Here is a 22,344-nt window from a genome sequence, read left to right on the forward strand (position 1 = left end):
TGGGGCCAGAGGTCCAGGATTGTGGATGGGTCTTGCCACCCGTTCAGTGGAAAGGGTTTAGCAGCTGGGTGCTCTTGGTAGCATCAGAAGCTCTTTTTGGCTTGCGCTGCACTGTCCTAATTAGGGGTTCTCCTGCCCCCATTCCCCGCTAGGTTTTTGTGACCTGGGGCAAATCACTCCCTTGCTCCGAGCCTCAGTTTCCTCCCCTGGGTAAATAAAGCAGGGTTGGTGTAAGTGGACTGGGGTCCCCGCTGACTTGGCTTGTGCCCCAAACCTCCCTGCTCATCGGAGGATTTGAAGCAGCTTGTGTTGAAACCATAGGCTTTTCCTGGAGACTGTGGCCCAAAAAGGGCCCTTTTCTGCCACCAGCTGCGTCTCCTGCAGAGAGGAGTGCGTGCCTCCCGTTTCTCAAAGGGCAGCCTAGGCATTAAGGAGTGGAAGGTTCCGCGATTCTGGCTTGCGAGAAAGGAGCTCTGTGCTCAGGGTAGACGGCCTTGAGAAGCCGGTTTCCCTCACTCCCGGAAGGGCTGGCTCTGGCTCACTTGAGCCTGGCCGCAGAACCATCCGGGGATACCTGTTCCACTTCTTCTATTCGCCCATCTGTTTGCAGACCCCAGGCTCATCTGGGCGTCCCCTCCGGATTAGCCGCAGGAGACAAACTGGCTCTGAATTCCGCCTTTGTGCGGGTAAGCCAAGTGGGGAGGGGCCCAGCGGACCCCCTGCCCCCACTGGAATGTCGGCTCGCTGCGCCCCCACCTCGCTCCTTTTCAGCCGCCTCCCCCGCTCACTTCCTGAGTCCCACCGATCCCACCACCAAAACGCACACCCGCGCGCGTGCGTGCACACACACACACACACACACCCAAACACGTTCACACTCAAACACACTTCCTGGCGGGCCCGGCGGCCTGGCTCTCTGCTCGGCGATCCCCGCAGCCAGGGCTCCGGGAGAAGCGACCTTTTGTTATTCAAATCACACCCTTGCCGCGCGCCCTGGCCGCAGCTCCGGCCCGGGGAATCCGTCCTTTGCTGGCACCGCCCCCCCCTCTCCCGAGCCCCCGCCCCCCACCGANTCGGTCCTGCCGCCGCCGCCGCCGCCTTCCCCGGTCCGCGGGGGCCCTGCCGGCCGCCCTCCCCGCAGCATGGCACCATCGGGGCGGAATTAGCCGGGAGCAGCATTTGGGGAAAGCGGGATCTCAAGGGGTGGGGGGTGCCCTGCAGCCTCGGTCATGGATGTGAGCAAGATGGTAAGTGAAGAGCAGGGGCTCTGCCCTGGAGCCTCCCCCGGTCCCCGTCCCCCGAACCCTCCTCCCTCCGTCTCTCCCTTCCAGTCGGCTTGATCCATTGAAAGTTTCTGGATTGTTGGTCTTGCTTGTCGGCCCCAACTCCAGGCGTGCTGGAGGAGGGAGCCCGGCCAGGATTGTGGAGGCGGCTGGCCGACAGGGATGGGGGCTCCCGGTTTCCCGCCGTGCTGCCACCAGGGCTGCCGGGGAGAGCCCAGAGACCCCAGGGAGAAGGCTGTTGAGTTCTCCTCCCAAATTGGGAAACCAGGCTGGTGCAGGAAGGGAGCTTGTCCTATCCGCTCTAGGGCCCCCTGCTTGCACACCTATTTGAAATTTATGCGAAGATAATTTTGGACTGTGCCAGGGGGCAGGGTGGGGGCACAGGTGGGTGGCCTGGAAGGGCAATGAGGAGGGGCCAGGGTTTTAACCATCTTAGAAAGTGAAGGGGTAGGAACGGGATCCTTGGCATAGATGGGGATGTTCTGATTTACCACTTGTAGACCCGGGCTACTTTGGCCTGAGGACCAGCAAGCACCCTTGCCTCTGAAGTATCTGACTCCCTGTAAGGGCTGATTCCTCTCCGCGGCAGCCTTCCATCCCCCAGGAACACAGTAGGAGCTGAATACATTGTTGTTCATTGACTGATGATCAGGGAAGCAGCCCTCAGGGGGTAACAGGATGTGATTTGGGGGCCTCTGAGCACTTGGGGCAGGTTTCCCAGAGGTCAGGTAGCTCCCACTCTGAATGGAGAATTAAGGGTGTCCTTGAGATCACTACCACACTGACCCTGGCTTTAGACCAGTGTCCCCCCCTCCCCCCGACTCCCCCCGTCTGATAACATTTGAGGGTCTGTGTGTCAGGCTGGAGAGGTACCCAGTGATGGTCTGTGCTAGGCTGGGATGTGTCTTTGTGTCTGGGGAGAAAGAGGTCTGGGTCTGCCTGTTTCTTAGGGAAGAGAAGGTACTGGAATTTCAGTTCATCTTGTACAGAATTAGGCTAGTTTCCTCCAGAGAGTGCATTTTGAAGTTACCATCTCTATGGAGAAAGCAGGTGAGCTCCTGGCCCTGCTAGCCTTTGGCATTCCGTCCTGGGTCGGGGAGCAGAGGGCAGGTGATAGTTGTCTCTTCCACCGCTGGAAACCAGTCTCCTACTGAGTGGTGCCCTGGACCTGTGAGCTGGATGCGGGGACTCGCTAGCTCCCATCTTCATCCGAGGACACATACCCATCTGTGATTGGGCAGTGCCAAAAGGCTGGACCACAGTTCCCCAGGCGCGTACTGCGAAAGCTTACTTTCTTTGGGCAACTGTTAGACCCTTCCAGAAACATCTTGTACGCACCTGTGAGTGTGGGGAGGCGGAAAATTGAGTAGTAGCCAAGGCTGTTTTCTAGAGATGTCCTAGCAAGACCGGAGTCACCTGCCCTGCACGTGGACCTGAAGCTCTAGGCCAATGGCCACCAAGCCACATCACCCCAAGCTTCCTTCTGGCCCTGAGCTAAACTTCCTTCCAAAGCCTGGCCGTGAGGACCTGCTTACAGAATTCAGGGACCTGTGTCTTTAGAGATTTGGGTCGCCTCTAACAACACCACCTCTCTCCATCCATCTGCTTATTAATTCGACAACATTTATTTAAAACTTGTCATGGCAAGTGCTGCATGAGGGACGCAGAAATGTAACCTATGGCCTCCCTGCTCCTTCAGGGCCTTTAGCATCTGGATGGAGGTCACCAGAGAGATGCAGGCCAATGAAACACTTAGCTAGGGAGGCTGGCCCCAGCCAGGGGCCACACTCCAAGGTGGAACTGGGGAGCCAAGTTCAGATGGAAAACAAGGCTCTAGGCTAGCCGTCAAGGCTGGGTGGAGTTGGCTGTGCTGAGAGCAGTGAGGGGACATTGCCTGTTGGAAAAGTCGCAGGAAGAGGAATGGGCAAGGCCATCATCGGGTGACACTGGGGACGTTTTGGTTCGGGCACATTTAGACCAGTAAATGTTGAGATTGTTGGTTGGAGCCAGATCAGAAGGGCCTTGAATGCCAGGCAAGGTGTTCCAATCTTGGCTTGTAGGCATCGGGTAGAGGATGGGGGGCACAGGAGAGGCTCATGTATTGCCTCTCTCCTCTTCTAGCTTGGGGTCCAAACAAAAGTGGTATTGGGTTCTCATTAATCATTGAGCAGTCAGAAGCCCAGTCCAGAAACAATGGTCCCCAGCTCTTTGTGAAGAGCACAGACCCTGGACTGTGCTGCAAGAAGAACCTGACCCACCCCAGGGAATTGGCACCTGCTTCCCATTCCTGCCAAAGGCCGAAGTTGCTTTTCTGTTCCGACTGTTTAAAACCCTCTGTCTGGTTTGAAGTCCTCACTCTGGGGGGCCATTGGCTCCAGGATCGACCTCAAACCCAGCATTTAAGCCACATCCTTGGCAGAGCCTGACATCAGCCTAGAAGGCTTCTCTTGCTTCCCACTGAACGAGAATAACCAGATTGTAGTTCACCCAATTCCCTACATGCCATTGAGCAAGTTTTTGTAACCTCTTAGCCCCATCTGTAAAATGAGAAGAATAATATCTGCCCTGAGCATCCTAGTGAAGGTTAGAAATAATTATTTCAAGGCACAGGACTCAGCATAGTAAGTCCCCCTTACGTGGTGGCTATTATGACAATGATAGTTTCCAAAATCTTATCTAAGATGACTCTAATCTCCACCCCCGCTTTCTTTTTGTGTTGATTTATTTAAGTATTCTCTATACCAACGTGGGGCTCAAACTCAGTACCCCAAGATGAAGAGTCACATGCTCCCCCAACTTAGCTGGCCAGGTGTCCCCCCCAACTTTATTTTCTTGATTGGCATGAAGAGTTGCGTGAAGGCTGTATTTCAGTTGACTGCTCTCGGGAGTAGGTTCTTCCAGATCTGCTTCTCTTTCTGAATGAAGGGACAGATGATTGGGACAGTGGATCTACCAGCTGTTCCAAGTGATGAATTTTTGATGACCTCGGATTTCTGCCCAAGGGAGGGCTTGTTTAAGCTGACACTTGGGTAAAGTGCAGATGCTTTTGGGGGATTGGTGATGGAGTCTGTACTTTTACTGAGCGCACAGAATGCAGTGCTGAAATTGGGGGAACAGAGCCAATGTCAATTCTTACAAAAGAACGTATGGTTTATGTAACTATTTAGATTTGCTTAGTGTTTTACAGCTTACAAATCATTTTTATCCTTAGTCCAACCCTGTGAGGAAGGCAGGGCAGAAGTAATTAGCCATATTCTAGAGAAAAGAAAACTGGAGTTGGAGAAATGAAGTTTGGATCCCATACAAGTGGCGGAACCAGGTCTCGTACCCGGTTCTCCAGATCACCAAAATGTACACTATGGTGACAGAGTAAATAAAAAGCAAAGGAGAAGATTCAGTAACCAGATTCCAGAATGGACAGAAGCCAATCTAAACGGACAAGCTGGAGTGGTGGCCTTTGGCTTCTGGGTTCCATGGGGGGCATGGGGGAGGTTAGCGCCCATCTATATGCAGACCATGCACCTTGTCAGTTACCAACCTACCCCTATTTTCAAAATCTGGGTTTCTTCCTGCATCTCTGCTGCCCCCCTGAGATCCCCCATCTTACACAGCAGGAAGATGGGAGGGGTAGAGAAAAGATGTTTCAGGTGTTTGGTGCGACGGGAAAAGGGCTTGTGCTGGATGTGTTGTGGCTGCTGGTGTGCGTGTGTGTTTGCTGGGTTGAGGAGGGGCGTGGGAAGAGGAAATGCCGAGCCGGGGAGATCCCTGTGTAGAATGATGCTGAGGGCTCTCCTCGCAGCCCAGATAGGCTAATACCTGCATAGTAGGGTCTGAGCTAAAGAATCAGTTCAGGCTGGGCACGGATGACCGGCTCACTGAAACTAGAGCAGCATTTTCAGCTCTGGGTTACAAAATCAGTGTAGTGGGCTACAGCCAGCTTTTCAAAGAGTGAAATAGATTGGAAAGCATCCAGGTGTATTACGTGTAAGAGGGTAAGCATTCATCCTCGAAACTGGCTTTGGTGGGATACACATGTGCACAAATACTGACTGGCCTTGAAATATATGTATATTTTTTTTACTGTGGTCAGAGCCAAGAAAGGTTTTGAAGCCTGTGACCTAGAGAATGTCCAGAGAGCGAGGAGGATGTTAGCTTCGTAAGATGAGTAGTTCAGCCCAGGGAAGAGAAGACCCCAGAAGGGCTAGTGGTTACCTTTGACTTACTGTGGGCTGTTGAGACAAAGAGGTAGTTTATGTACTCCACATGGCTCTGGAAGGTGGGATTCGTTTCAAGAGGGGCTAGATCTTGGCCGGCCAGCACTTCCCCACAGAGAGCCATTCGAAAGCAGAATCCGCTCCCTGAAGACGGGGAGAGCCTGTCTGTCCACCGGAGCTGCTCAGGGAGCCTGGAGGAGCCTGACTTCCCCAGTCCTTGCTAACCTCAGAGACTCTGGCCCAGAGACCTATGGGTGGATGGCTGAGGTCTAGTGTGGAACACTGGGGAGCAGTTCTAGGGAAGCAAGTCCACATATCCAGCTTTGTGCACCCCTCACCATGGTTCCTAACATTTCAGCAGTCTTCTCCAAACAGTCCCTGTAAGAAGGTCAAGGATGGTGGATGACATGGGCCTCAGCCAAGTGCCAGCGAGGAAAGAAATCTGTTATTTGCCTCCTTCAAAAATGCTTAGGGAAAAAAAAAGAGTTTTTGACATATCATCTGATTGCCATGTCTTATTGTCACTGGTCACTAACATTTTTATAGGCCAGGATGAGGTTCAGCTCAGCCGACATGCATGTTGGTTATTCACTTTATGCGCGGACCCCTGGATGTAGACCTTAAGGTGTTTTATCTAGACCTGAGGATGGTCGGGTTGTAGAGAGGGATAGAGACTCCCTTGAAATGCATTGAGTGGAATGACACATAGATGCTTGTCAGTGACAAAAAGAACACTCCCACTTGGATTATTTTCTGCCTTAAGACAGCCTTGAGGAACGGAATTCAGTGTCCTCAGAGGTACCTCCGGATATCCCTGGCAGGCAGGGGCTAAGTTCAGAAGCAAATGTAGGTTTTGGGTTTTTTTTAATGTTTATTTATTTTTGAGAGAGAGAGAGTACTTGTGCAAGTTGGGGAAAGGCAGAGAGAGGGAGAGATACAGATTCTGAAACAAGGCTCCAGGCTCTGAGCTGTCAGCGCAGAGCCTGATGCGGGACTTGAACCCACGAGCCGTGACATCATGACCTGAGCCGAAATCGGACGCTTAACTGACTGAGTCCCCCAGGCGCCCCCCACACACAGATTTTAGGACAGCTCAGCCCGCTGTACCCCGCTGTCCAGAGACCGGCGCATCCCTGCCGGCTCCCCCTACTTTCCCCACAGCTGGGTGATTTTCTCAAAGAGCACATCCCCACGGCTGTTTCCGCTTCACCTTTGTCTCCTTTCTCGTCCCAGTGTCCCAGTGCGAAGCCAGACAGGCACGTGGTCTGGCAGCTGCCCCAGAGCCAAAGGATTCCAACAGCCTGACAAAACGCAGGCTGCCCCCAGGGGCCCCAAAGAAATTAAGCAGAGGTCTTTTAAGAAAAAAAAATCCCTGTGTCACCTTTAGATTCCCTGAAGTCCTAATGACTCTTTGATCTGGAGGGGATTTCTCTGGGCCAGTAAGACGGGGTTAGAGGGTAGGAGGAAGCAGCTGCGAGGCAGGCTGGGGTCCAAGTCCCCTGCATACGGAGGATCAGGGAGCGTCTTCTGTGCCCTGAGACCACAGGAGAGGCTGACCATGGGCCTTTGGAGTCATGTAGGCCAGCGGCTAAATCCTGACGCCACACATGCCTCTCTAAGACCATAGACCAGTCTGTGCGTCACCTCCTTGTTTCTTGGATGGATAGGTGTCCGTCTGCCTACTTAAGAGGTATTGACATGCCTTGTTTAAAGTTCTTGGCCTAGGGGAGGGCCTAGTAAGCCATGCTGTAATTATTAATTTTTTTGCTTATTCAGTTAGGCAGCCAATAAAATCTTAAAAGTTTAGGTGAAGGGTAGGGCATTTCTTCTTTCAGGAAGACCCCTGCTGTCTACGGCCATAGCACCCTGAACGTGCCCGATCTCATCTGATCTCAGAAGCTAAGCAGGGTCGGGCCTGGTTAGTACTTGGATGGGAGGATGTCTGCTCTGCTAGTCGGACCATCAGGCATGTTGTAATTTCAGTACACGTGGTAAAACTCACAGAGCACATTTGAGAACCGTGCTAGCATGGGACAGCGGGGGGATAAATGACCTGACACTAGAGAAGGGTCTCGCCAGGAAAGGTGGAGAAGGAGGGAAAAGGACCCCCCCCCCCACCTCTTGCCCCCTGGAGGAAAGCCAAGTGAGGGCATTTCAGGCAGAGAGAGCTGTGTGCATAAAAACCCAAGGTCAGGAGCACACGGGGTACGCTCAGGAACTATCTGCAGTTATACCGGAACAGTAGGTGCGGTCCCCGTCTTGGGGGACCAGCCAGGTTCCCAAGACGTGGGATCCAAATCCTCATACATCAGTGCTTCCTGGAAGAGGAGGTGTTTCATCAGCTGTGTCAGGAAGAAGGGGAGCAGCCGTTTCATTGATGGAAGCAGGCGGCGCGCCGTAGGTGGTGAGTGAATGGGTGGTGACGCGCTGAAGGACAGTGGCAGCATGCTGAGTAGGTTTGCTAGGAGCAGGGCCAGAGGGATGAGCAGTGCCAGGTGTGAGGCCCACGACGAAACAACCAGCATCCCGCGGTGGAACCAGCCAGCGGCTGTCCCCACTTGGCGGCCCTATCGGGATATGCGCTTCTGGCCACCAGGCATCCCTCTGGTCCCAGGCCCGGAGGTGGCCCTCATTGGGACCAGGAGAAGCATGGGAGCCGCACATTTAGTTTTGTTTTTTGTTTTTTAATATTTTTATTTATTTCCAGGAGAGAGAGAGAGAGTGAGAGAGAGACAGCGTGAGCAGGGGAGGGTCAGAGAGAGAGGGAGATACACACTCTGAAACAGGCTCCAGGCTCTGAGCTGGCAGTCAGCACAGAGCCCGATGCGGGGCTTGAACCCACGAACCACGAGATCATGACCTAAGTGAAAGTCGGACGCTTAACCGACTAAGCCACCCAGGCGCCCCTGTTTTGTTTTGTTTTTAAACGAGCGCTTCGTTAACTTTCCTGACTTCTCTTTGGAGCACTCAGTTCAACCTCGTTTTCTGGGACCTAAAGTCGTTTTTTTCCCTGCTGGATTTGTCTCAGGCTGGAGTGTTTGGAAGGTAGTCTTAGCAAGTCACTGTGTCCCATGCAAAGTTCCGTGTCAGCGGTCTCGGCGCTGTACAGTGTCACCTGGGGGCCTGGCCATCATCTTTTTTGTCCTGTGAAGATGTCAAGATTGTTGCCTGTGTCGGCATACACCGAGGCCCTGTGCCAGGCGCTGAAAATATAAAAGAGAATGGGATAGTTTGAAAGCCCCTCTCTTCAAGGAGCTGGAGACAGTTACCATAGAGTACAATAAGTGTGACGTTACAGATTTAAGGGAAGCGCATAGAAACTCAGAGGTAGGGATAATTAATTCTGCCAAGTGGTACAGGCGGGTGGGGGAGGGTAACATCTCAGGTAGGCATTCATTTAGTCATTTATTCAGAAAAATATTTAAGGAGTACCCCCCATATGCCTGGTGCTGTTCTAAGCACTTGGGACCCTTCACTGAACCAGAGATACTTGCCTTGTGCAGCTGACCTCCTGTGTGCACGTTGGGAACGGGGTGTAGACAATAACAGTAAATGTAAACAAAGGAAATTGGGTAGGATGTTGGAAGGTCAGGATGGCCTCCAGGACTCAGCCGTACATGATGCAGAGCTCTGGAGGCTCATCGATTCCTTCCTTCCAAATATCATAAGCGTTGGAGGAAGACATTACCTCTTATTTCCAACAAACCTCCATGAACAGAGCTGAGTGTCAAGTGAGCAGGTCCCTGGCCGTGGTGCTGAGGGTGGACTTGGTGACATAATCAATTTCGGAGGCCCCCTCGGCTGTACCCAAGTGACATCAGCTAGAATGAGGGTGAGGATGACACAACCCTTTGGTTCCTGCAGCCCGACTCCTCCCTTTGAATTCTGGGCCCTTTCTACGGCAGTTTTTGTCTACACATTGGCTTCTGAGCTCCTGAGGGGACATGGCCATGAGTGCATTGGCCTCTGGTCCTGTGGTCCTGTGAGGCTGGGACTTCTGTGCTTTGGGTACACTTCAGTATCACAGAGCTGTCTATGGTCTTCAGCAGCTGCAGTGAGGAGACAGGTAATCCATCGAAGTGTTTAACCTGTGCTATTTTTTTCAGAAAATAGGTAAAGGTGTAAAGAAATAAAGATCAAGTACACTTCCAGCATCCAAAACTTCTGCTTGCAACTTGGTATCTGTGTGCGCGCGCACGTGTGTGTGTGCGCACGTGTGTGTGTGCGCACGCGTGCGTGCGTACATACACATTAGGTTGCACTGTATAAAAGTGCTGCTTGTATAAGTCAAAAATGGCCAAATTTTCACTGGATTCAACCAAATAGAAGCATATACACAACAGGTACACACATATTTAAACAAAATGGGACCATTCAGTAAGATAGGTTTATAAACTTATTTTAGCTTCTACTATGTCTTGGATCTGGAAACGGTGTATCAGAGTGGTCAAGGGCATGGGTTCTTAGGGTTCAAATTCAGTCTCCACTGCTTCCTTACCTGGGCAGTTTCCTGAGCCGGAGTTTTCTCCCTTTTCTGGTGGGGATGATCACAGTGCTCTCTACATGGGGTGCAGTGAGGGCAGAGGACTTAACCTCTGTGTGTACAATTATTCCCATGTCTCCAGAGAGGTAGAGATGATGTATTATTTCGTTGTAATCAGTACACAGTTACCAGACACTTAGCCATGTCCGTTTCCTGCCATGGAGGTGACATCCCGTACACACATCGAAGAGTGACTCTCTTCACCGCTTTACACTTGAAATACTTGGGCTTTAGGGTTTTAGCTTTTTTATTATTGAGAAATGTCTTGGATATATAATATTGTGTAACTTAAAGATATATGACATGTTAATTTCTTCCATTTCTGCATTATAATATGATTGCCATTGTATCGATAAAAGTTTTTGGCATTTAAGCATTCTTTTTATTAATGTGTTTCTAGCTGAGTGTTGGGTACAGGGGGGAAGGTCGCTTGGACTGTTGTATATAATTCTGCGAATGGGGGTCCCTGGGCTCAGCCTCTTCATTTGCTTCTTTTCTTCATTTTAATTTTAATTTTTTAATTAGTTTATTCGAGAGAGAGAGAGAGAGAGTATGAGCAGGGGAGAGGCAAAGAGAGAGAATCCTGAGCAGGCTCCATGCTCAGCACAGAGCCCGATGTAGGACCCAGGCCCACAACTCTGGGATCAGACCTGAGCTGAAATCAAGAGTATCAAGAGATACTCAACCAACTCGTCCATCCAGATCCCCCCGTATATTTGCTTTTCAGTGCTCCAGCAACACGTCCCCACACTGGGCACTGGCCCCCACTTCTGTGCCTTGATGCTGGCTTCTCCACCCCAGGGTCCCTGTGGGCCCCCCCTCCAGGCTAGGTAGGCCGTTCTCCCTCAAGGGAGGACGCCCACATTGGCCCTGCAGCCTCGGTCAGGTGCCCCCCACCCCCCTCTGCACTCACTAGTATCTCCTCTCTAACTGGCTGTGCACACAGAACACTTAGAGATCTGACTCATCCGTGAGTTAACTTAGTACAGTACTTGACGCATAGGTGCTCAATATATGCTTGGTGGGTGAATTTCGTGAGTGCATAAAGTCATCGCTGACTAAATTCATGGGGGCCAGATCCTGAAAGCCTTGCACGGAGCAGTTTCCCCGCCTGGACACCTGGGCATGGTTGGAGCCGTGCTTTAGAAAGAGGAGTCTGGCCATCTGTAGCTACCAGGAGCTGAGGGCCCTTTGGCCGACCTCCCTTTTGAACCTCGAGGCTCTTATCCCCACCTCCTTCCCTAAGGAAGGGCTCCTCTTCACTCCTCTGGAAACGGAAGTGAGAGTTCTTGGCTACTCTGCTTTCGGAGGAAGTCATATCACAGCCCCACTGATGATGAAATCCACCTCCGGAATTAGCAACCACACCCCCTGCCCCCCTCCACTTTAGCAAACTGCTCAGCAGCTCTTCCCCTGCTTGTTTTGACTCCCTGGGTTCTGGGCCAGAAGTATCCATCAGGGTCCCTGCCCACCAGCCGGGACGTTCCATGGCCTCCCCGTGGTGACCAGATCCTGCACTGCTTCTCCACGTCCTTCATTTTGGCTTTGCCCAGAGATCAGTGATGCCTGTACTCTGGTTGTGTGTTAATAAGGACTTCAGTGGGCCGCCTGGGTGGTTCCATCGGTTCAGCCCCTGATTTCAGCTCAGGTCATCATCTCACGGTTCGTGGGATCGAGCCCTGTGTCAGAGCTCTGCTGACAGTGCAGAGCCTGCTTTGGATTCTCTCTCTCTCTCTTGCTTCCACTCCCTTTCTCAAAATAAAGAAATAAATTTAAAACTTAAAAACAAATAAGGACTTGATTTCTGGAGGCTAGAGCTTAACACAGACCTGTGTGTCCTCTCAGTGGAAGTGAGTCTGTCTTGTCCTTCCCAGGCCTCGAAGGATAGAGCTGGGATCAGGGAGGTTGCACCTGGAGCAGGATCTTGACTCAAATCCTGGCTCTGCTGCTTGCCGGCCAGGTCATCCAGCTGGCCAGGCATCTCCACAGCTAGCTGGGCAAGTCCCTTAACTGTTCCAAGACTCTGTTTCCCCATCTCATCAGCGCAATTAGCAGTCCTGCCGTGGCCATAGGGTTAAGTAACATCATGTGTGCCAGTGAGTCTGGGATCTATTACAGGCCAGGAGAGGTTAATGGAATTAGAGAATCAGAGCTTCAACCACAATGAGGTAGAGACCATTCAGTCCGAGTTTCAGATAAGGAAATTTGAGATCCAAAGGTTGGGGGGGTGGGGAGTGGAAGGAAGTTGAGAGAAGAATTGAGAGGGAATCTGGACATTCTGCCTTATGCTTCCCTCTGTCCCCGCCCCTGCCCTGCCCCCCCGCAACACACACATCTTCCAAAGCCAGCCCCCATTTCATGTCTCCTTCCTGAAAGGCCTCACTGAAGAAGAAGCGCCAGAAGTGACCCAGTGTATCAGTATTGATTCCATGGAGGTCCAAGCAGCTCCAAAGCTGGGAGGCCGTGGGAAGGAGGGGACCAGCTAGTGTGAGAAACAGTAGGGGATAGGGGAGAATTGGCTCCGGGGAAGAGGAGGCAGAGAGGACTGGCTTCATTTCTTGCTTCAAGCTTCTGTGCGATGGGCCTTCGGTGCCCCTAGTCCGGACAGTCCCCCACTTTCCTGGACAGCACTTCTGCCTTCTCCTCCCCTGCCCTCACTCTCAGCCCCTGACCTAGCTTCCTGTCTCAACTGTGAAGTCTAGATGCAATCCCCAGAAAGCTTGCACAAGCCCCCGCCAGCCGTCTGCCGACACCTGTTCCCATACTGGTGACCTGGGCCCGTGCCTGACAGGGTGGCCAGCTCTTCCTGTGCACGAGACCCCTTCCCCCTTCCAGCCGCGCTCCAGTCCTTCCCCTCACACCGATACAAACATGTTGTGATTTCTCCCATTTAAAACAAGGGAACCTGTTGGGCGCCTGGGTGGCTTAGTCGGTTAAGCGTCCAACTTCGGCTCAGGTCTTGGGCTCAAGGTTCCTGGGTTTGAGCCCCGCATCATGCTCTGTGCTGACAGCTCAGAGCCTGGAGCCTGCTTCGGATTCTGTGTGTCCCTCTCTCTGCCCCTCCCCAGCTCGCGCTCTCTCTTTGTCTCTCAAAGATAAGTAAACATTAAAAAAATAAAGAAAGAAACTACATCTCTTCATGTGCCTTCCAGGGTGCCAGGCTTCCGGTTTTCCTTTTTCCTCGTGGCTGCTTCTTTTCTGTTTCCGCTCCTCGCTCCCTCGTACCTCTTTCTTGAATGCCGGGTGTCCTCAGGCTGATCCCCAGATGTCTCATCTGCACTCACTCCTTGGTGATCCTACCCAGCCTTACATCCCATTATATGTCAATGGCCACCAACTCGATTGATTTAGCTCAAACCCCTTTTGAATTCCAGGTTTGCGCCCCACCCCACCCCACCCCACTCAGTTAGAGTTCCATTTGGTATCTGATGGGCATCTCATTGTAACATGCCCCCAAAACTACGCTCCTGTCTGCCCCAGACCTGCCCTTCCTTGAGTTCTCCAAGGAACTCCCATTAATGTTAATGGCAACTCCATTTTATACACACATACACACACACACATACACATACATATCTCCAAATTCACCCACATCTCAGCACCTGCACCATGATCAGCCTGGTCGGGCCCCCCATCATCTCTGGCCTGGACTAATTCAGCAGTATCTCACCTGCTCTCCCTGATTCCCCGCTTGTCAGCACAGCAGCCCCAGAGAGGGGTCCTCGAGAACAGGAGTCTGACCACATCACCCTTTGCTCCAAACCTCCCTTCTTGCTGAGAACAAAGGCTGGTCCCTGCTGGGGCCCACATGACCCCTTGCGGTTCCGCCTCTCCCTCCTCTGACCTGCAGGCTCCAGCCACACTCAACCTCCCACCTGCCAGGTGGGCTCTGATTGGAACCCTTTCCCCACCCGTCTCTCAGGCTTGCTTCCTCATCACCCTATGTCACCTAGTACAGCCTTCCCTGGTGACCTTGGTCATGACACCGGCCTCGTATGCCCCAGCCCCGTTCTTGGGTCTATAGCACCTGTCACCTCTCAGACACCATAGATCGTACTTATTTGTCCATTGTCACGCTGTCTTCCATTCGAATGTAAGATCCACGGGGCAGAGATGGGTCATTTTGGGTGAATGGCTGCAGTGCCCAGCATGTGGTGGGCCTTCGGGAAATATGTGTTGAATGAGTGAGTGAAAGCGTAAAGGATGTGAAGCAGTTGCTCCTTGAGTTTAGGGAAGACCGGAAGAGCTGTGGACTGTCCCTAAGCATCTGCTGACCACGATCAAGTGAAAATAGAGAGAGGGGCGCTGGAGAACTAGTCTGGGCATCTTTTAGAAGAAAGTAGATGACGATCTGTGTGGGGCCAGGGCTATAGCTGGCTAGACTTCAGGGAGGGGAGCTCTTTTTCTGAGCCTTATGTAACAGATGTGGTTTTGTGGAAATCACACTTCTGTAAATGGAACCCTATTTTAAATGTACTCGCAGAGCCTGCTATTTAAAGGAATCTGACGCCAAATTCTTTTGCAAAATGAATCACCTCCTAATGTGTCCTCAGTGTCAATTCATATTTTTCCCCCCAAAATGTGTATTGACTTCAACCAAAGTCTGCCTCTCTGTGGTGAGGAAACCTCCATGTTCCATTTTCCCTCTGTCCTGGCCGTTCCCTTTCTCTTTGTCCTCATTCTTCCCCCACTTCATTTCTGCTTTTCCTCCGGCTGAGTTTTTTTTTTTTCTCCTTAGACTCTGACATAGAATGTTCTGTAGCATGACCAGAATTAAAGAGTACGAGGGGCGCCTGGGTGGCTCAGTCAGTTAAGTGGCTGACTTCTGCTCAGGTCATTATCTCACAGTTCGTGAGTTCGAGCCCTGCTGTGCTGACAGCTCAGAGCCTGGAGCCTGCTTCGGATTCTGTGTCTCCCTCTCTCTCTGCCCCTGCCCCTCTCAGGCTCTGTCTCTGTCTCTCTCAAAAATAAAAAAATAAAATAAAAATAAACACTAAGAGTATGAGGGGCGCCTGGGTGGCTCAGTCATTTGAGCGTCCGACTCTTGATTTCAACTCAGGTCATGATCCCAGGGTCTTGGGGTTGAGCCCCATGTCGGGCTCCACACCAAGCATGAAGCCTGCCTGAGATTCTCTTTTTCTTTGCCCCTCTCCCCAGCTTGTGTTCTCTCTCTCTTTCTAAAAGAAGGAAGGAAGGAAGGAAGGAAGGAGAAAGAAAGAGTATGTTGAACAGTGGCCCCCTCCCAAACCAAAGGAATCCAGCCTGGGGGTGGAGCAGAGGAGCCTGTTAGGGGTGTGTGAACATGTATTGGGGGTTCAGGGTTAAATCCTCAGGTGATACGCACAGCTGACTGTGAGAACCACTGACCAAGGAAACAATCGTGTGCTATTTGCTGTTCTCACATCCGAGCTCACCCTCTGCGGGACTGGGAGACCGGATGATCATCTGCTTTGGGATTTGCAGGTGGCCAGTGTGAATCCGCCTGTAGACTCTTCTAGGACCGGCTGGAGAAATATCCCCTCTCAGTTTATCGCCCACGCTATTAATATCTTAGATGAGAGCAAGGTCCTGTGGCCACACTGCCTGGTGGAGTTCTGCCCTAGTGCTCTCCAGAGTTTGCAACGAATTTGGGCTTCCCGCCTGCCCAATCTCCGTTTCCCTTCAAACCAGAATATGCCTGTCTGAGAGAACACAGCTATACATTTAAGGGTTTGGTGGAAAGTGTAGGAGCGTCTAAGACCAGAACCCGCTTCCTGAAAATAGTGGAAGGTTGACTCATTTAGAGGTTACTTGGCCTAGGGTCAGGTTTCCACTCTGGATTTTCTGAGAAATTTTTCCTTTTGGTTCTCATCCGACTAAGAGATCTTAACATCTGCTAGTAGGCCAGGTTGGACTTTTTATAAGACAAGAGAAATCTACCTTTAAAATAATGAATGTGTTGGGGCGCCTGGGTGGCTCAGTCGGTGAGCATCCGACTCTTGATTTCAACTCAGGTCATGATCTCACGGCTTGCAAGTTCAAGCCTTACGTCGGGCTCTGGTGCTGACAGTGTGAAGCCTGCTTAGGATTCTGCATCTCCCTCTCCCTCTGCCCCTCCCTTGCTTGGTGCTCTCTCTCTCAAAATAAATTAATACAATAAAAAAAAGAATTTTAAGTTCTCATCACCAGGAAAAATTTTTTTAAAAAGATAATGAATGTGTTGTGGTCAGAGCAGAGGCTTAGCACACAAGTCGGCTTTGGCTGAGAGTTCAGTTATCCTGAAACTAGGATATAGAACGTATGCCTGATGGAGAAGGGCAGGTGCCAGCCCTCCTGTGAGGCTTGACCTCCCCCAGCCCACTTGTTTACAAAGTGTGCCCTGCCTCCCTCCCCCGGTGTTCTCAGCATCAGAAAGATAGGGGATTCGAAAGCTCTTGGAAGCTGAGAAGGACTAAGCAAAAATTGGAAATGCTTATTGCCAGTATCATTCAAGCAAACCTGGTATTTACATAGGAGTGAGCCAAGCAGGTAAATTGGGAATGTTTAAATGTTACAGAATTATTTGATAGACTCAAATAAGAACGATAGCTCCACATAGCCACCCCTGTACGTAACGTGGGGTTGTCTTTATTTACAAATTGTGTTCATGGGGGCCTCAGTCCGTTGAGCATCTGACTTCAGGTCAGGTCATGATCCCACTTCATGAGTTTGAGCCCCACATCAGGCTCTCTGCCCCTCCCCCGCTAGCGCTCTCTCCAAAATAAATAAACATTCAAAACAAAACAAAACTGTGTTCATGAAGATCAGATCACAGTTGTGTGAAAACCACCCTCTGAAGTGAGAAATGAAGCTGAAGAATTGACGGGGGAGGGGACCCTGGAGTCGAATTGGAGAGTTTGGACCCCAGAAGGTCAAGAGCCACCCTAGTGTCCTCAGCTGGAGAACGCATGAGGAGTTACTCCTGAGGCTTTATTATTTGGGTCCATTTGTGGTGGAGACCAGAGGTGGGGGGCCAGTTATATCGTGAAATGGGCATTAGATGGTGGGGGAGCGTGTGGTAGAAATAGAACCGAAAATAGAGATCCGAGGGAGAAGAGGCAGGCTTTGGCATGTCTGGTTACGGCAAGTGCTTCCTGGCTCAGTCATGTGACAGAACAGGGCTCTGGAAGGACACAGAGCGAGGAATGAATGGGTGGTTCCTATGCCCAGGGACCACCACCTCCCCCTTGGGGCTTGAGTGGGAGAAATGTTGCTCTGTGTTACTGAAAGAGAAGAGACAAAACCGACCTCACAGAAAGCTGGGGTGGGGGGTGCGGGGGAGGGCAGGGGGAGGGGAGGAGAGGAAGCTGGCAATGTTGGTGGTTTGGGGAGAGACACAGCACAGGGTTTCTGCCCTTACGGCGCAGCTGTCTCTCTGCAAGGCAAGGGGCGTCGCGAAAGGCCACTCCAGCCTGGCCGGTGCACAGTGAACTGTCAGGACACATCTGATGAGACCACCCAACGCTTGACTGAGTGGGCAGACTTGCCTGGAAAGTGACTTTCAAGCATTCTCTGGTGCAAAATACCTGGTGAACAGGGGCACTGCAGTTTCAGTTGCTTGGAAGGCAGAACAGATGCTTCTTCTGTGGCTAGAGAAGCAGAACCGTAGCAGAGGTGCTGTTTCAAAGCCACAGCCACCTGCAGGTGGGCACAGGGGAGACGGGTCATGAGACCCACTGTTTCTGTACCTAACCTTCTCGTCCTGCCTCCCAGGGCCTTCTGAAGGTCTAGGTGAGCTCCCCTCCCAGGGTTGTTAAGGAAGGAGACAATGGTTTATGGAGAAAAGGGGGACTCTCATGAGAAACTAGGCTGCACAAGTCCATGGGCAGTGTAGGCATGGGATTGTAGGTCGGTGGACGCAAGTACAGATAATATGGCAATATTTGCCCAAGGATAGGACAGGATGACCTGGCGGAAGGGGGCTCTCGGGCAGTAGCAATTATAAATGACGGTGATATGGTCAGAGTGGCTAAAATGAACAAATCAGGAGACTCTAGATCCTGGTGAGGATGTGGAGAAATGGGCACCCTCCTACACTGTTGGTGGGAATGTAAACTGGTGCAGCCCCTCTGGAAAACAGTGTGGAGGTTCCTAAAAAAAATTAACAATAGAACTCCCCTGTGACCCAGTGATAGCACTGCTAGGAATTTACCCAAGGGATACAGGAGTGCTGATGCATAGGGGCACATGTACCCCAATGTTCACAGCAGCACTCTCAACAATAGCCAAATCATGGAAAGAGCCTAAGTGTCCATCAACTGATGAATGGATCAAGAAGATATAGTTTATCTATACAATGGGATAGTACATGGCAACGAGAAAGAATGAAATCTGGCCAATTGTTGCAACGTGGATGGAACTCGAGAGTGTTATGCTAAGCAAGTCAGGCAGAAAAGAACAGATATATGTTTTCACGCACATGTGGAACAGAAGAAAGTTAACAGAGAACCATGGGGGAGAGGGAAAGGAAAAATAGCTAAGGAGAGGGAGGGAGACAAACCATGAGAGACTCTTAAATATTGAGAACAAACCGAAGATTGATGGGGGTGGGGGAGAGGGGCAAATGGGTGATGGGCATTGAGGAGGGCACTTGTTGGGATGAGCACTAGGTGCTATATGGAAACCAACGTGACAATAAACTATAATAAAAAAAAATGTAGATTAAACCCCTTCCCTCTCAAAAACACAAACAAATAAATGAAGGCTAGAATGACAGAAGTGACAGAAAACAGTGTGTTGGCTTCTCCAGGTCGGGAGGGACAAGATGGGGTCCCCTGCCTTTCTGTCATCAATTACCCCTGTGCTGAATGGTCCTATTTGGAGAAGTTCTGGGGAACTTTGGGGACACAGGACTTGGCGGGGGTGCTCCCAGGGTGGTGGCAGAGGAACCAAGAGTAAGAAGGGACAGGATGACCTGGGAAGTCTTCCAGAGGTTTGCAGGTGTGGGGAGGGGCCTTCTAGGAGGGATGCTAGGCTCTCACTTTGTCCCTTTCTTTGTGCCTTGGAATAAGAGGAGCCTCGGGACTAGTAACAAGGGACAGATGGGAGTAGAAAGAGAGAGCGCTCTTCTCAGGATTCATGAGCGTCCTGGATCGACCTCAGAGGAGGACGGATGGGTACAGGCATCCTGTCGAGGGTTGCAGGTTTGCTTCCAGACCACCGCAGTCAATGCAAATATCGCCAGAAAGTGGGGTCAAATGAAATTTTTGTTTCCCACTGCACATAAAGGTTACATCTGCATTGTGCTCTAGTCTATTAAGTGTGCAATAGGGTCACGTCAAAAAACAAAATGTATATACCTTAATTAAAAATACTTTATTGTTAAAAAAAAATGCTACCCATCACCTAAGCTTTCAGCTAGTCATCATTGATCACAACATCATAATAATAACGAAAAAGTTTGAGATATTGCAAGAATCACCAAAATGTGACCAGAGACATGAAGTGAGCAAATAAATGCTGTTGGGAAAACGGTGCTGATGCAGGGTCTCCACAGATCATCCATTTGTTTAGGGAAAAAAAAAAAAAGCATCTGTGATGCAGTAAAGCAAAGTGCGGTAAATCAAGGCATGGCATGCCTTGATTTGTCTCTGGCAAAAGAGATGGTTTTGGCCACCCCTCTGCCCTCATTCTGGAGAGATCCTGTGCCTGTGCGTTCTCATCTGTATGAGCCTCTCTGGGGAAGGAGAATAAGCTTTGGAGCCGCTATTCCAATGGGAGCCCATTGGGAGGGTCTGGAGGGAGATGGTGATGAGGAGCAGTCACCGAGAGCCCCATCCCTGAACCCCGGGCCCTGGGAAGGAGGGACGTTCATTTTGTCTTGGCTGCCTCCCCCTCTGCCTCCCATCTTCTCCTCCCCATGCAGACTTTTGCCTCCATCACTGACCTCCAGCGGCTCTTGCCTGGTCACTGGTGATGTTATATGCAGTGGCTGATTCTCGGTCCTCACCCACCTGCCCCCGCAACACTCTTTGACACACTGTTCCCAAGAGGGGCGACCCGCACCCTTCGGTTCCCCTCCTGCCTCACTTGGCTGTTTTTTTCTGTCTCATTGCCTGTTTCCATTCCTCCCAGAATTCCACCCCCAGCTCCTCCCAAGCCCCCCAGGCTCAGAAGGCATTAGGGGCCTGGAAGACCATCTTGTGTAAACACTCCTCCTCCGATGCACCTGCAGCCCAGGCCAACCATCCGTGCCCACCTTCCAAAGTCTCCTCATCCACCTCCCGCTAAACTTGCTTTCTTTATCTTTAAGGCCAGGTTATTGAAATATAATGTAGATGCCAGAAAAGTCACCCCTGTTGGTGTACAGTTTTGTGAGTTTTGACAGGCACAGGCACTTAGGTAAACTGCACGCAATCGAGACTGAGGATAGGATCAGACCCCAAATCTTGCCTCTTTATAACCACCCCTTCCTCCACCTCTAGTCCCTGGCAACCAGTGACCTGCTTTTTTTTTTTTTTTTTCCTATAATTCTAACTTCTCCAGAATATCCTATAAATGGAATCATGCTGTTTGTGACCTTTTGAGTCTGGCTTCTCTCACTTGACATTCATACTTTGAAGATTCTACCCATGTTGTTGGCATGGAATCAGTAGTTTGTTCCCTTTTATTGCTTCCTGTGGTGGGGCTGTACTGCAGCTTGCAGTATTCATCCCCAAGTTCAAGGATGTTGGAACTGTTCTGGAACGACGGACCCAGAACACAGCTTCTTTTAGTGCTCACTGCCGGGTTGCGTCAGATCCCTGAGGACCTCCACTTCCCAAGTGCTGGGAATTGAGATATTTAAAGACCTCTGTACCATTTCTTGCCCATCCCTATTTCCCGCCACCCCTCGCCCTGATAACTGTTCTTATCTGACCTTGTGTGGTTCTCCATCCTCATTGGTTTCCTTTCCATGCGCCCACATCATCCATATTGCTCTTGAATGGGGCGCCCAGAGCTGCATGCCGTATTTGGTTCCCCAGCAGGATGTCTGGCACATGGTGGGATGAATCAATACTCCCAAATGTGGTCGAAAGCCATAAAACCAAGGACTGTGGCTCTTGTTCCCGGTCATCTAATTCTGTTGATGTTGCTCAAAATGAACTTCACTTCTTGAATTCCATGTTATTACAGCAGCCACGTCATACTGTTAAACTCAGCTAACTTACCGGGAACTCACTGGGCACTTACTGTCTGACCATGTGCAGTTGGGCTCTGGGCATATTCTGTTCCATTGCTTATCACCTATGGTCATACCCTTCCACTGTCATGCAAACACATGTAAAACACATTGCTTAGGTCTGGTGCCGTGCCTTCTGTATACCCTCAGGAGTAAACATGGGCGAGGGCACAAGTCCAGGGCGCTGGCACACCCTACCCCAAGGTGATGGTAGCCAATAATCAGCACCTGCGAGCAGGGACAGCTGCCCACTTGGACCTCCGTGGGTAACCCAGGAACTGGCGAGCTTTTCCTGAAAAGGGCCAGATAGTAAACTTCTGGCTTTGTGGCCAGATGCTGTTGCTTCCTCCTCCCCCTCCCTACCTCCTCTCCCCTTAAAAATGTCAAAACCAACCTTCGCTCACAGGCCGCACACAAGAAGGCTGCAGATTCAGCTGGCCGTTAGTGGTTTGCAACCCCGGTATCCTATAGTTTCTCGCCCTTGTCTACGAGATGTTGTAAGAAAGTTTGTGAAATGCCTTGATCCTCGAAACTCAGACACACGCTGCGTCTGCTTGATTTTTCTGAAATGTTGCCTTAGAGTCTAGAAGGCACATCACCTTGGCTTCCTCCAGCTCACTCAGCACCGGGGACCCTCTGACAGCCGCCCCTTAACTCACTTTGGGTTTTCCCTTTCAATGCTCTTTCTGCCTTTTTCAGTTCAAAGATCCTTCTGGGCAGAAAAGACAGGCAAATTAGGAGTTTATCATCCACAGTGCGCCCAGGTCAGAAAGCAGTGTGCCTGTCCTGTCTTGTTCTTTTTGCGTTTTGTGTGATAAGATAGCCCTTTTGGGTATCCTCCACGTTTTCTGGAAGCTTCATCTCATTTTTGGCTTTTTCTTTCTGGTACCACTATGAGCAGCTTGCGTAAGTAGCTTGCACACCCAGACTGGTTACTTTTTTTTTTCATAAAGCATTGCTGAAATGGCACAGAGAAGAGGGAAGGAAAGAACAGGAAGAGGAAGCAGGATAGTCCTTATCTCCCTACAAACAGTTAACTCTTGGATGGCAAGGCCCACTCTGTTCCATCTTGTGTTGTCCAGCAGTGCCCCGCTCCGTGCCCCACACCCAGGCAGCTGGTCCAGT

At 51.0% G+C, this 22,344-nt stretch overlaps 1 protein-coding gene across 2 annotated transcripts in view; it reads left to right on the forward strand.

The window, feature by feature from the left end:
• The window catches only part of HIP1 (huntingtin interacting protein 1), a 139,956-nt gene that overhangs the window by 60,256 nt on the left and 57,356 nt on the right, over positions 1-22,344 (forward strand). Inside the window, exon 1 of one of the 2 annotated variants that reach the window (XM_077777798.1) lies at positions 1,196-1,247. The exons of the other annotated variant lie outside the window; for it this stretch is intronic. Within the exon in view, the coding sequence (XP_077633924.1) occupies positions 1,230-1,247 (18 nt within the window). The 5' untranslated portion in view covers positions 1,196-1,229. Of the gene's footprint in view, positions 1-1,195; positions 1,248-22,344 lie in introns of those variants that run through there. 2 annotated transcript variants of the gene reach the window in all.

Source organism: Crocuta crocuta, unplaced genomic scaffold (assembly GCF_008692635.1).
Source record: "Crocuta crocuta isolate KB4526 unplaced genomic scaffold, BGI_CrCroc_1.0 scaffold217, whole genome shotgun sequence".
NCBI classification, from domain to species: domain Eukaryota; kingdom Metazoa; phylum Chordata; class Mammalia; order Carnivora; family Hyaenidae; genus Crocuta; species Crocuta crocuta.